The sequence below is a fragment of the Amphiprion ocellaris genome, chromosome 20 (assembly GCF_022539595.1).
Source record: "Amphiprion ocellaris isolate individual 3 ecotype Okinawa chromosome 20, ASM2253959v1, whole genome shotgun sequence".
Lineage (NCBI taxonomy): Eukaryota > Metazoa > Chordata > Actinopteri > Pomacentridae > Amphiprion > Amphiprion ocellaris.
Window position 1 is genome coordinate 13,225,618 of NC_072785.1, and position 13,171 is coordinate 13,238,788.

General features: G+C 38.8%; 2 protein-coding genes across 2 annotated transcripts; one reads left to right on the forward strand and one right to left on the reverse strand.

Annotated features, from left to right (window-relative positions):
• Positions 1-664: 664 nt before the first annotated feature.
• On the forward strand, positions 665-3,401 carry LOC111577955 (akirin-2-like). Its single transcript, XM_023284485.3, has 6 exons — positions 665-831; positions 1,179-1,352; positions 1,550-1,693; positions 1,815-1,964; positions 2,542-2,613; positions 2,769-3,401. The coding sequence occupies exons 2-6, from the start codon at positions 1,181-1,183 to the stop codon at positions 2,777-2,779; spliced, it is 549 nt and encodes a 182-aa protein (XP_023140253.1). The 5' UTR covers positions 665-831; positions 1,179-1,180; the 3' UTR covers positions 2,780-3,401.
• Positions 3,402-4,125: 724 nt separating this feature from the next.
• Positions 4,126-11,973, reverse strand: orc3 (origin recognition complex, subunit 3). The gene is made up of 20 exons (XM_023284490.3): positions 11,688-11,973; positions 11,502-11,556; positions 11,321-11,418; positions 9,503-9,641; positions 9,259-9,363; positions 8,996-9,153; positions 8,747-8,889; positions 8,331-8,490; positions 7,510-7,623; positions 7,269-7,402; positions 7,030-7,093; positions 6,821-6,937; positions 6,626-6,705; positions 6,094-6,227; positions 5,853-5,947; positions 5,638-5,735; positions 5,401-5,542; positions 5,043-5,159; positions 4,673-4,752; positions 4,126-4,345 (listed from the first exon to the last, which is right to left on the reverse strand). The coding sequence occupies exons 1-20, from the start codon at positions 11,880-11,882 to the stop codon at positions 4,240-4,242; spliced, it is 2,334 nt and encodes a 777-aa protein (XP_023140258.1). The 5' UTR covers positions 11,883-11,973; the 3' UTR covers positions 4,126-4,239.
• Between the last annotated feature and the right edge of the window lie 1,198 nt (positions 11,974-13,171).

The following is a 13,171-nucleotide window of genomic DNA, read 5'->3' on the forward strand; positions in this document are numbered from 1 at the left end:
TTTAGTCTGACATGAATATGTTCAGTCTTTGGAAGAAAAAAAGTAATTAAAATGATTATTCAGTAATTAAGTCAGCCAAACACAAGTTTTTTTTCAATCTAAACATTTTAGTCATCTAGTGTTATGTACTGGCTGGCTGGCTTAGCAATATTAGTTAGCTAGAAAACCCTTCAGACTTTTGAGAAGTCACTGGTTCAGAGCGCACTCAGTACTACCTGTGTTTTTTTGTATAATACTGCCTTCTTGTGGAGACAATTAGAAACAGTATTTATTATGTGGTTTTGACTTAATGAAGTTCATCAAATACCATAATGAGGGTGAAATGTAACTAAACTACATAAAAAATGTGTATATATAGAATTTCAGACGATGTAGGCTACATCTTTCACGACACATCAGCCTTTTCAACGCTCGTCACGTCACAATTCAGTATGCTTTATTACCATGATTACCAGGCTAACAATATTGTCACAGCATCACGGATGGTGGAATTCCAGATTTTATAAAAAGAAACTGTTTTCTATTAATATGCATAAAAAATTGAATAAAATAATAAATATTACAATAGAATAGCAAGTTTAACTATCATAGAACAGTGATTGTTTCACTACATTACCCGGCATGCCTAACTGTGTGTTTCACACGTGACGTCAGGAGCCGGAGAAGCCGACAGCCTCTATCAAAAACAGGCAGCTAAGTTGCGTTAGCTAGCCCTTCTATCTAACAGTTGGCCCGCAGCTGGCTGATCGTCACTTCAACTTTTAGGAAGCAACTTTTACAACAACACGAGTTGGTGAACGCAGTGGGACAGACCGAGTTCTCCTCCAAAAGGTAAAACTAAAACAGTTTCTATTCAAATGTACACCAGAATGTACTCTGCTGCCAGTGGCAGCCAGAGCTAACGTTAGCTTTGTTTTCTTTTTGATTATTGGCTAGCAAGCACAGCTAACGTTAGCTTGCTAGCCAATATTTAAAGCCTGAACTGCGCAGTATGTTTAGCATGTGTGCGTCGGCAAAGGAAATGGTCGTTAGCAGAACAATTCACACTGCAATTAGCGAGGCATGTTAAAGAATAACAACGGCTAGCAGTTAGTCAAAGTAACTGATGTTATCGCCTCATTACTGTCATTACTTGTTTCGGTATTTTGAACCCCCCCTCTCCCTTTAACAAACTGAAGTCATGGCGTGTGGAGCCACCCTGAAGAGGACCATGGATTTCGATCCGCTAATGAACCCTACGTCCCCCAAAAGACGAAGATGCATTCCCGTATCCCCGTCGTCCTCATCCCCTAGGAAGTACCTTAGCATGGAGCCCTCGCCATTTGGGGAATCGTCGTCCAGACTTAGTGCAGGTAATGTTTACTGAAAGTGGCTAAGTTGGCCTGCTTGTTGACCAGCCAGAGACCTGAGGGGCATTAGCAACATGTTGAGCCTCGCTATGACAAGCCAGAAAACAAAGGTTACTAGACGGACTCCCTAATGAGACTGCTGTTTAGACTTTACTGAAGAACCTTTTTTGCCTTTTTCTTGCTTTCTTTTGACCCTCTAGAACAAATCCTCAACAGCATCAAACAGGAATACAAACGCATTCAGAAGAGGAAGCATCTAGATGGAGGCTACCAACAGTCAGAGTGCTGCTATTCTCCAGAATCCCCATCCCAGTCGTCTACTATGAATGTTTCCAGCATTCCAGGTTTGTGAATGACCACAGGCTCTGTAGGACAGACTGATTTAGACTAACTGTGATGTTAAATCTCCGACAATTACAAAACACCACCTACACTATGATTCAGAAATGTGTTTGATTTACGCAGGAACATCCTCTGGAGGGGTCTCTCCAACTAGAAAAGAACAGCCACTATTCACCCTCAGACAAGTGGGAATGATCTGTGAACGCCTGCTGAAAGAAAGGGAAGACAAAGTCCGGGAGGAGTACGAGGAGACCATGACTTCAAAATTGGCTGGTTGGTACACAAAAGTCCAACAACATTCCACACCTTCAGATATTCAAAGTCCATGAGCATAATACAGAGAAAGACGGCAAATGTGAACAGGTTGAAAGATTAAAGACTGCAAATGTTTGGCTCTTTTTGTTGGTAAATAACTTTAACAGTAGTTCATCATCAAAATAGTTTTTGATCATATTTCTGCCAGTCAATTAATGGGCATATATTTTCTGCACGTATTGTTATTTTCACTGCCAAGAACTGATCCTTTAGGTTACAAAAACCTGCATACATGTCTCGAATTGCTAGTTTGAAGAAAAATCCTTAAATTGTCGACACAATTTTCAGTCAAACAGCTGATTAAATTCATAGCAAGCTGTGCTGAATAGCTCTTGCTTTACAAAACCAGATTTGAATATGGGAATAGCCTGTCTCCTGACTTCAGTAAATATTATTAATACTACAGTCGAGAAACGGTTCTCTAGGGAAATAGGGATACAAAAAACAAATTCCACTAATATAATTCACATTTTCTTTTAGGCGTAACCAGTGGGCAGGAACAATAATAACTGATTTCTTGTTCTGTGTGTTTCAGAACAATATGATACCTTTGTGAAGTTCACACATGATCAGTTAATGCGACGATTCGGAGAGCAACCTGCAAGCTGTGAGTTTTCTCTTTTTCTTCCATTATTTCCACATTCCATTTTCACTGGCATGCTGCGAGTTCGAAAGTTTTGGATCTCAGTTTGAGCTCTGCCTTTGAAGTTTAAACTAACAAGTCTGGCTTCTATATTTTATTTCATCTCTCCTTTTCTCCAGATGTTTCCTGAGTGTGGCACAGAATTTTTTGCAAGACGGCCTTCTCTTGCTGCAAGCTATCACGTGATATCTCAAGAAAGGAAAAAAAAAAAACTCGTCATTGTAAGAGATTCAGTTTAGCTAGTTTAAATGAAACTTTTCTTACTGTGCCATATATCTGTCTTTGGGCAAAGGTTTATATGAAGCTGTTGTCAGTTGTTACCACTCTGTTGTAAGCAACTAGGTGCTTCCTAATGTAAATGAATGGACCCTATCTCTACCAGTGGCCTATGTTCCTCCAGCTGTACGTGTATCTACAGTTATCTCACTTTTGTAATGATTCCCAGCATTCCAGGCTTTGTCACTTGTTTCCGTTTGTTACATGTAAATACGATAAAGCAGTGCAGAGTTTTACACAAAGTTTGCTGGTCAATCTGAAAGGAAATGGAAGAAACACAAGTTGAACAGAGAGAATATGTTTAGAGTTAATCCTCTGTTAATTGCTTTTTTAAAATTGAGCATAAAGTGGGCTAATTTGCTTTTTCCCCCCCCTCCTTCCTACCAGTGTTTTATTTATTTTGAGTTTTGTTCTGCTGGTATCACTTTGAAACAAATGTACTTATTGGAAAAAACAATAAAAATCTTTTAAGAGTTGGCAATTGTTCTGAAGGTTTCCATCAACGGTTGTCGGATTATCTTGATATTTATTTGACTGAAGTGAAGCCAAATACATCAATTACTGTAGAAGATCTTTGCAGGAAGGAGCCCAGATGATGGTTTTTAGTGAATGCTTATCTGCAACTCGATGTCAGTGATCCCACACCTGTAATCTTACATACCACCTGTGCATAAGCTTGGCTTTAGTATAACAGTTTATTGGCTTAGCTGCATGGCATGATGGGATTTCTAGATTCTCACTGCTGCTACAAACACACATGCTTTATTTTGAAACATTAAGCACCTGACATAACTACTATTTAAAAAGCCTCACTCAAGTCATTGGTTAAATCCCTGAAGTGGCATCTCTGTATATCAGTTGTATAATTCGTGGTCTTGAAAGCAATTCCTTCCTGTTTTAAAATGGCCAAACCTCTCCGCTTCTCTCTGGCTCACCCACAAAACACTGAAACTGCTCTGTACTTCACATTTGCAACTTTTAATCTTAGATTTAGAAAAATAATGACATAAAAGCCAAATCGAGCAAGTTGATAGGATTGGTTCCTTAGGTTTGTTATGTATGAAACCCCATAAGTCTGAATGCTTGTTTTTGAGGTTGTCGATAAACTGCAGTATACATAAAGAAATGCTCAGCCATGATATTAACTGCTCATTTCACTCCTAAGGTATAATATGGATAAAATGTATGGGACCAGGATGATCAGGCACTAATAGCGTTTATTAGAAAAATACAATTCCACGTCAAAGTTATGGGAGGAAAATGAGATCATATCCACAGCTGTACAGGTTTGTCCTTTCTTTTTAATCGTTGCATTCAGCAACCTCCCCATGTGAGACGGGCCACGTGGTCAGTCTTCTGTTTGGTGGACTTGATGAAGCCCAGAAATTCGAGTTCTGACACAGAGCGGATGAAACGAGCGCTAAAGGACAAGCTAAGGAACAACTAGTCTGAAATGTGTGCGAAGCTCAATCTAAAAGTAAAAGCTACTTGCTTTATGGTTCATTGGAAACTAGCAACCCAACTACTTTCGTCACATCACTTTCTTAATTCCAGGAGCAAATACTGTACTTGGTGTTCGCTTTCAAAAGTTATCATAATCACATATATACTGGACTACCTTCGAGATGCACCTAGGACAAAAGTGAGGTGATTCAGATCTCCAGTAACTTAAAAGGACAAACCTAAAATTCTTAAGACAGAAAGACCTGAGAGAAAAATACCTGTACATCACGTTATGAAAAGATACTGTTTGACTTCATCCACTTTACCGTAACCGTCAGAATCTGGATCATTACCGTCAGCTGCTGAAACCACAGTAGCGTAGGCCTGAAAACAAACAAACTCATGTTTTCATTCCTGTCTGCGTCTACGTTATCTGGTCTCAATATGTGAGATGTTTGTTCTTCAGATCAATAATGTGACACTTGGATCCTCATGATCAATAAATACTCTTACTCAGTTGGAAAAGTTTTTAAAGGAAAGCTGAAAGGTGCAGTTATTATTGTGTGATAAAATTTAGGCTGTACAAACATCAGTATCTGTTTTTCCTGATAGAAATCTACATGTAAATTAGTTGAAATGAGCTTATTATCAAATTATTTAGCATATAAACTCACTTCTAGCCAGTCATAGAGGTTGATCAGCCTGCCACACTCCAGGTGGAGCTTGTATGCGATGCAGATATCAGGAGCTGCATTAGAGACCGTCCCATCTTCAGTCTTCAGGTTCTCATTCTATTGAAAAAAAAATAAATAAATAAAAAACTGCTGAGAGTGAGATTTAGAGGCTTTTGTACTTTTCAAGTCACACACCTAAATTATTACCCTACAATAATTTCTGAAGATAAAAATCAGTGTTAAAGCATCACTCTGCTTTACTCACTGCAGTGCCAAATATGGATTTTTTTTTTTTTTTGACTTTCAGTTTATCCTTGTGTTAAGGAGTTACACACTAGACAAGATGAGGCAGATGTACCTGAAGATAATAATAGGGACTGCTGAGAGCTGCCTGAATGGATGTACGAGGTGTTGCGTTGAGGTGGCGTCTCACAGTGGCAGACGAACTGTAGTAGCAGACTTCATGCAGTGTCTGAGACTCTGGGGGTGACAGATGGCTCCTGGGTGGGAAGACAGCATACAATGAAGAAATGCAGTGTTTTTTCTGGATTTATGTGTTGCACGCCACATTGAGCCAGGGTGTCACTCGTCTTACTTCACCAAACTGTCGATAAACTCAAGGGCTTCATTCCTCAGAATCTCAAATGGACTCAGTTTCTTGGATCTCCGAGTCTCGTTCATCTCCAGCAGTGTCTGCAATCAGGATAGTAATAGAGCGCATGTAGCAGCAAAACACCAGTTTTACATTGCTGGAGATATAAGGAGAGATGATAGGTGAAGATGATATTTGTAGTTGTATTGGTGAGTTACCTTCTGCAGCTGGAACAGGTCTGTTTTCTTTTGGAGATTTTTTATTGGAGAGGTGATACTGTCTTCCTCACTTGGGGCCATTTCACTGACAACTGCTGTTAAGAACAAGACAAAAGACAAAAAGTCGCATAAAATGATGGGTATACTTTACATTTAAGTATCTCATTCCAGTTTGTTTTTGAGACTGTCCCAGGGTGAAAAAAAATACAAGTAAACCTGTTGTAAACTTTTCTCAACTTACTGTCCAGCTGCTTGAATTTGGTGAGCAGCTCCTCCAGCTGGAAAGCAGTGCTCTTCATCTTCTTTGATTTGACAGGTTTCAGGATCTCCCCACATCTCTGTAGCAAAGCAATCAGATCATCTTTTGCCAGCATTCTGCAGGGAAAGAAGGGTTACAACTGAATGGGACAGCAGCACCTCAAGTGGACAATGTCTGTTTGGGTTTTTGTTGGACTAATGTCCGGGTTATTCAGGGGCCTCTTGCAGAACAAACGTGTCAAACAAAAAGGATTTAAGACCAGTTAAATGACTATTTGACCACCAGGAGGCGCAATGACACTACACATATCCCTGAACTGGTTGCCATCTGGTGGTAAAATATGTAACTAACACATTACATATTAGGAATAATTACTGCATATTACTACAAATGAGGCGTGCCTATGACAACATGTATTGTTAAAACAGCAGGCTTGGCTCAAAATGCAGGTAATTTTTTAAAGATGGTGAATGTCATCCACATGTTGACATATAAATTAACTATCCAGGCTTACTTGAGAAGCTTCATGGCTGACTGATAATCCTCATTCTCCCATACATTCTTCTCCAGACATGTTAAATGGAGCTCCCTGATCTGCAACACAAAATAATCTACTGTTACATCAAAGCAGACGTGATACCAGTTCTCTGGCAATTTGCAAAAGGGTCAACATATGAGATTGTTTAGCAAGGAAACAGCCCACTCTTGCCTGTTTTCCAAGAGGATATCGAGGTAATGCTGAGGTCAGAGTGTGGAGACACTTCAGGATGGGATAATAATTCTTGTGGTATTTGTGAAGGCCTTTTATCATTTTCCGACATGTCTCCTAAAAATAGACAAAACAGAGGCACACATTTTGTTCAAAAACCTCAAATGTTAGTCTGTTCACGTATCTGTAAGATAAAATGAAGAATGTACCTTTAAATGACTGTCATCTGTAATTAGATTGACCTGTTCCTGTGATTCCTGCTTCTCTACATACCTGGGATAAAGACAAAGTCAACCAGATTTAAAGGTTTGGTTTTACATTTGAAAAGGTCAAGGTAAACCACGAGATGAACCAATAAACACACAAAAACCTGTTAAAGCTGGTTGCAGCCTAACGAGTGGTGTGTTTCTTGTTTTGTGAGATGATTCTAGAAAGTGTGTGTTTGTACCTCTTGAATGAGGGCAGCTGCCTGATCCTCTCCAAGTCACGGTGACTGAGCTGCATCACGTTAAGCAGAGCCTCTTTCTTCTTACAGCAAAGTACACTAAGAGGCTGAGAGTGGAAGTGCTCCAGCAGAGCCAGCTGCACAAAAACACAGCAGAAATTTTCCCTCACAAGTTTTTTTTTTTTTTTTGTCTGAACTACATCTTTAAACAGACTGAAGACACAGCGAGAGGCTTGTTCCATACCTGTAGGCCCTTGATGAAGTTTCTCACTGAGAAATCGTGGTAAAGGAAGATGCTTAGCAACACCTGCATCACTTTAGCATTGAGCTTGAAAGGGAACTGAGGTGTCAGGATCAACTGGAAACAAATGAGACCAAAAATAACACTAACGATCCGAGATTCATTTAAAACTGAATCAACAGCATAGTAAGACATTTCCCTACACAATGCAGACTGAAGAACAATATAATATACCCAACAACAAAATACAGTCTTTTAAAATGATTTGTTCTGAACCCTTACTTCCTTGACACTATCCAGCAAAGAAAGCGGTATTAGCACCTATTGCTGGGCTATGGTTATGGTGTATGCAATTTGTTACAGGTGATAAAATCACTGTCTATTGCCTACTTACAATGTTACAAACTGCAAAACACAACCTTAAAGGGTCATCGATATCCTAAAGTCAAGCCGATAGATCCTAGAAACCCTCTAATAAAACATTGACAATGCAGAACAGGAGCAACTAAAAAAAGTAAAACATGAAGAAGCTGTAAGACAAACTTCATTTGAGATGTGTACTGCAACAGATTTCTTTGTTACATTCAAAAGTTGTGTAATAACACATATATAATATAATGCTGGAAGTGTATGAGAGTCAGATACAGCCGACTTAAATAAAGTATGCAGCTGTAAGAGGTAAGCAAAAAAAAAAAAAGTCTCATATATGAGTAAGGTTAAAACAAATGTGATCTTTTACTCGGATAACAAACAAGCTTTCCGTTATGGAAGCCACAACGTCATGCAACTCCAGATGAATGTCTTGTCTGTCGGGGTGAAACTACCTGGTCGATGACTGTGGCCAGGTGCTGCGTGCAGGACAAGGACTGGAAGAGCTCTATGCACAGCAGGGACGACACAGAGTGGGGCAGCATACGCTGGATGGTGCTCGGTGAAGTGGCGATCCCAAAGATAAACATCAGTGGCAGACGTTCGATGTACCGACTATAGAGCACAGTTGAGTACTTAGAGATTTCAACTTACAAAGCCAAATCACTTTGTCAGTAATTTGTCTGTTTGTACAAGGCCATGGATCAAACTTTTCTTAGTGAAACATCTGGTCGAACACTAGTCTAGGTGTGTGTTGTTTAGGACTGTTACTAAACTATGATCCCTGCCTTCTGTAAAAGTGTGCAGACTGATAATGTAATAAAATAACACAGACACCAGTAAATTACTCAACTCTTGGGTTCTTAGTTACCTGCAGATGAGTATGAAATCCCGAAGAACTCTTGGGTTAAAAGCCTCCAAATCCTTGAAAATAATTACAACAGGAGGCTGCTGCTGCCGTTCGTGTTCGGCTGGAGAACTGCGCTTTTTTCCAGGCGTGCCACTGCTGGACTTCTAACAAACCAGAAGAGTTTGCTTTGAAGCCTTTCTAATCAAACTTCTTTATGCACTAAATGCAAATGCAAACCTGTGTACTCTAGCTGGTGCTTTGTCCTCCTACCTTTGTTTTTGTAATGTACCAATCGCAGAGTGCACTGAGAGAGCAGTTCACACTCTTGTGGAGCTGAGTGCTGGTGTGTTCAGTCTCCTCCTCTTCATCATCATCCACAACTGTATCCATCAGTCTCTCCAAGACTCTCTTCATCAAATGCTTCAGCGCTGAAATTATAAACCAAACAATATAGACTTGGAAGCACAAAATAATTCCTAAACAATGTCATTACTCTACAATGGACTAGCTGTCTTATAACTTTAACTGTGTACCTCCACATTCTTTAGCTTCCACAGAGGCCACATGAGGAGTGACAGACTGATGGAGCAGCTCAGACAGGCTCTGGAAAGTAATGTCATGATCGGGGACATTCACACCTACAGAGGATATCAAAGGCAGGTCAGATGAAAATAGAGAGAGTTAAAATGCTTCCATGATATTACAAATCAGTAAGGAGCTGCAATAGTGTAAGTATGAACTTTAAAGTCAAATATTACTGTCTTATCAGCAGCATACCAAGCACAAGTGCTGCTGTGGGAATTTCATTGGCCCTCATTTGTGATGCCCAGTCGCTGTGCTGTCGAGCGGAGGAGCACTTCCTGGTGAAGTCCAGCAGACTGTCCAAGATTTTTCTGTTGAGTTCGTCCTGTAAAACCTTAAAAGAAGCACAGAAATATGTCATTTGACCTGTTTGCTAGGTTTTTAACATTTTAATCATTTAACCTTGGTATGCTGACTAAAAAGCAATAATGGAAAGAATCTAAGTACATCTAGTCATATAATGTACTTGAGTACAACTCTGAGGTACTTATACCTGACTTGAGCATTTCCATTTCATGCTATTTTATGTTTCCAGTAGTCATCTCTACTTGACTACATTTATCTCAAGCATTTTATAAGGTGAAGATTTTACAGAATAGATAACATAAAACGTTTTAAATACGACACAAAGTTAAGTTTTTGGCTTGTGTGTAGTCGGAAGTCACATTTCAGATGTCTATGAGTTGTTAACAGCTTGACCAAATTGTGATATTTCTCCCAAAACTTCATACATAGTTTCATTTCCAAAAAAATTTCAAATGATCCAACCAAATAAAATCAAAGATTACAGAAAAAGTAACAAAAAAAAAAAAAAAGAAACCCAGTAAAGATTTCTTTTGTCTCCTAAGAACAAGCTGATACCCTGGTGTCTCTTTTGTAGATTTTGTTCCAAATTAAAAAAAAAAAAAAAAAAAAAAAAAAAAATATATATATATATATATATATATATATATATATATATATATATATATATATATATATATATATATATATATATATATATATATATATACATACACACACACTGCCTATAAAAAGTATTCACTTTTTGTCTTGGACTTGGCCAATCCAGAACATTCACCTTGTTGTCTTTGAACCATTTCTGTGCATCTTTGGCTGTATGCTTGGGGTCATTGTCTTGCTGGAAAATGAATCTTCTCCCGAGTCGTAGTTCTCTTGCAGACTGAATCAGATTATCCTCCAGGATTTGGTGATATTTTTCAGCATTCGTGTTGCCCTCCACCTTTACAAAGCTTCCAGGGCCTGCTGCTGAGACGCATCCCCACACCAAGATGCTGCCACCACCATGCTCCACGGTGGAGATGGTGCGTTTGTGGGGATCATACACCTTCCATTTCTTAATGATTGATTTAACCGAACTCCATGTGATGTCCATCGAGTTGGATATCTTTTTGTAGCCATCTCCTGACATACTTTTCAATGACCTTTTCTCTGAGTTGCTTAAAATATTATTTTGTCTTCATGTTGCAATTTTAGTAGGAATATCAATGAACCAGAGATTGGACCTTCCAGATACAGGTGTTCTTATACCACAATCACCTGACACACACTCAGGTGATCTCCATTTCACTAAATTGTGACACTGCTTGCATCAACAAGTTGGACCTCTGCTAAATTAGTTCAGTCACTTTAAAAGGGGTGAATATTTATGGAATCATTTACTTTTATATATTTTTTAATTAATTGCAAATTCTTGTCAAAAAAGCCACATTTTTTGACCATGATTTCATGTGTAAAAGCAACAAAAGGGTGAAACATCCAAAGGGAGTAAATATATTTTTATAGGCAGCGTATATACTAACAATGCACTGAATTTGTCACTATATTTGTTTGCATCTGTAACAACACTTGTAGCACTGCCGTATCCAAACACACTAACCACTTTAAGCTGTTAATGTATGAAAATGCATCAAGCTGTGACACCATCGTTGCAGGCTCTATTGTTTAAGACAAACTTGACGTTGTAAGTTCTGTTGTTATATCTGTTCTTACCTCCGTGTCAGATTTGATTTTGTCCCACAGATGCTGACAGAGTTTGAACCGCGTTTCGCTGCTCTCAGCTCCCTCACAGCCATCTATGAAATAACTCTCTGTGGAGGAATCACACAAACACGGATTCAGACACCTGAACCACCCGACAGAAAACTTTCCCATAAACGTGAACGTATCTCACCCAAACTGAGACTCTTCTTCTTCTTCTTTGCACTGGGCTTGAACACAAAGCAGCCCTGAAAAAACAATGTCCGTAAGTTTCATACAGTGTCATGTAAGTTATGAACATTAAACAGTGATGTGGCCATGTTGTGACTATCTCGAGCTTTTTAAAAACATAAACGCGACTTAATTTTTTTTACAATACCTTCGACACAGATGAAGTAGACATCTTGGCATTGGCAACTTTAAACAGCTGCTTATAATCGTAATGTCTAGGCCACTCTCCTTCGATAACAGCTGTATAAATGTGCACAAATGTATTTAAAATGACGGCTGGGTTTAGTCTTACACGGTATCTACTTCCCGCCACTGAGACGTTTACGGAAAGGGCTGCGTTCATGAACAAACAGCTGCGAGGTGAGTGTGTTAACAGTTTTGTCAAGTTTTAATGATTCACTGAGATTTCCACCGACTTTCATAGCTTCGTAAAACAAGCGTGTACAGTCTAGCGTTAGTTTTGCCTAACTACTAGCGGCATTGTCGCTTTACACCGCAAGGGAGGATTTTTTTTTTTTTAAAACATCGCTGCTCTTGAACAAACCCTCAGAGCGGCTCCGGCGTCTCCTCACTGTCCTGCAGGCCCACGTTGGTTTAAAGCTGCCAACCATGGAGATAATCAAGATGTAATCATCAGTTTAAGGAGTGTACATGCCCTTATTTAGGTATATATATAATGTTTAGCGTTGTTAATGATCATTGTACAGTGGGGATTATGTGCATTATACATGATGTTGGTTGTATTTTTTTATTCTTCATTAACTGTTTTTAGTGTTATGAGCACCTTAATAAAATAGAAATATAATTGTATAGATTACACGTGTTTCTTATTCTTGTGTGTAAACAGACAGCTTCTGTATGAAAACTATAGCAGCAATACAGTTGGGTGACAAATTAAATTTAAAAAAAAAAAAAAAAACAAAAACTGAACCACTGATCCCTAAAATGAGAGGATCTGGTTGCTCTGTTATTCTGCAGTGGGCTTTTTGCTAATATGGTTTCAGTCCTCTTGTCCCTTGTGAAGTGAAGAAAAGGTCACTGCAAATCAATGCAAAGTTAATGGAACATTTTTATCCTGATGGGAATGGGCTCTTCCAGGATGATAATGCTCCCATCCATAGGGAAAGAGGGGTCACAGTATGGTTTGATGAGACTGAAAATGATGCAAATCACGTGTTACGGTATCAAATCTCAAGACAACTCAATATCTATGAAAGATTTTGGGCTTTTGTGCTAGACAGTGCTCTCTACCATCATCATAACGCTAAATGAAATATTATCCTTCACTCCAATACAGCTCCAGAAACTTGAAAATTTAATGCCAAGGTACACTGACACCATAAAGACACTTGATGTGTTTCTTTCTTCTTTAAATTTGTCACCCATCTGTATTTTTCATAGTAGGTCTTGCAAACGTGTACATTTTCCAGAAAGAAACACTGCCAAATTTTAAGATGAATTTAAGTGATCCCTCTCTGATGATTTGTCATAATATTCAATATTAATGAAGAGATAAAACCTTATATATCATATATGTATCCTATATATCCCACAAAGTCTACTTTCCATCAGGATTGTATACTATCATTCAAAATGTAACCAACTGCACCGTGTCAATGCAGGACTGTGTAT

Coding starts and splice junctions, on each gene's coding strand:
- LOC111577955 (XM_023284485.3), top strand. CDS start 1,181: ATGGCGTGTGGAGCCACCCTGAAGAGGACCATGGATTTCGATCCGCTA. Junction 1,353..1,549: donor GTCGTCCAGACTTAGTGCAG/GTAATGTTTACT, acceptor TTGACCCTCTAG/AACAAATCCTCAACAGCATC. Junction 1,965..2,541: donor CATGACTTCAAAATTGGCTG/GTTGGTACACAA, acceptor TGTGTGTTTCAG/AACAATATGATACCTTTGTG.
- orc3 (XM_023284490.3), bottom strand. CDS start 11,882: ATGAACGCAGCCCTTTCCGTAAACGTCTCAGTGGCGGGAAGTAGATAC. Junction 11,419..11,501: donor GAAGAAGAGTCTCAGTTTGG/GTGAGATACGTT, acceptor ATTCCTCCACAG/AGAGTTATTTCATAGATGGC. Junction 8,491..8,746: donor GATTTCATACTCATCTGCAG/GTAACTAAGAAC, acceptor TGTGCTCTATAG/TCGGTACATCGAACGTCTGC.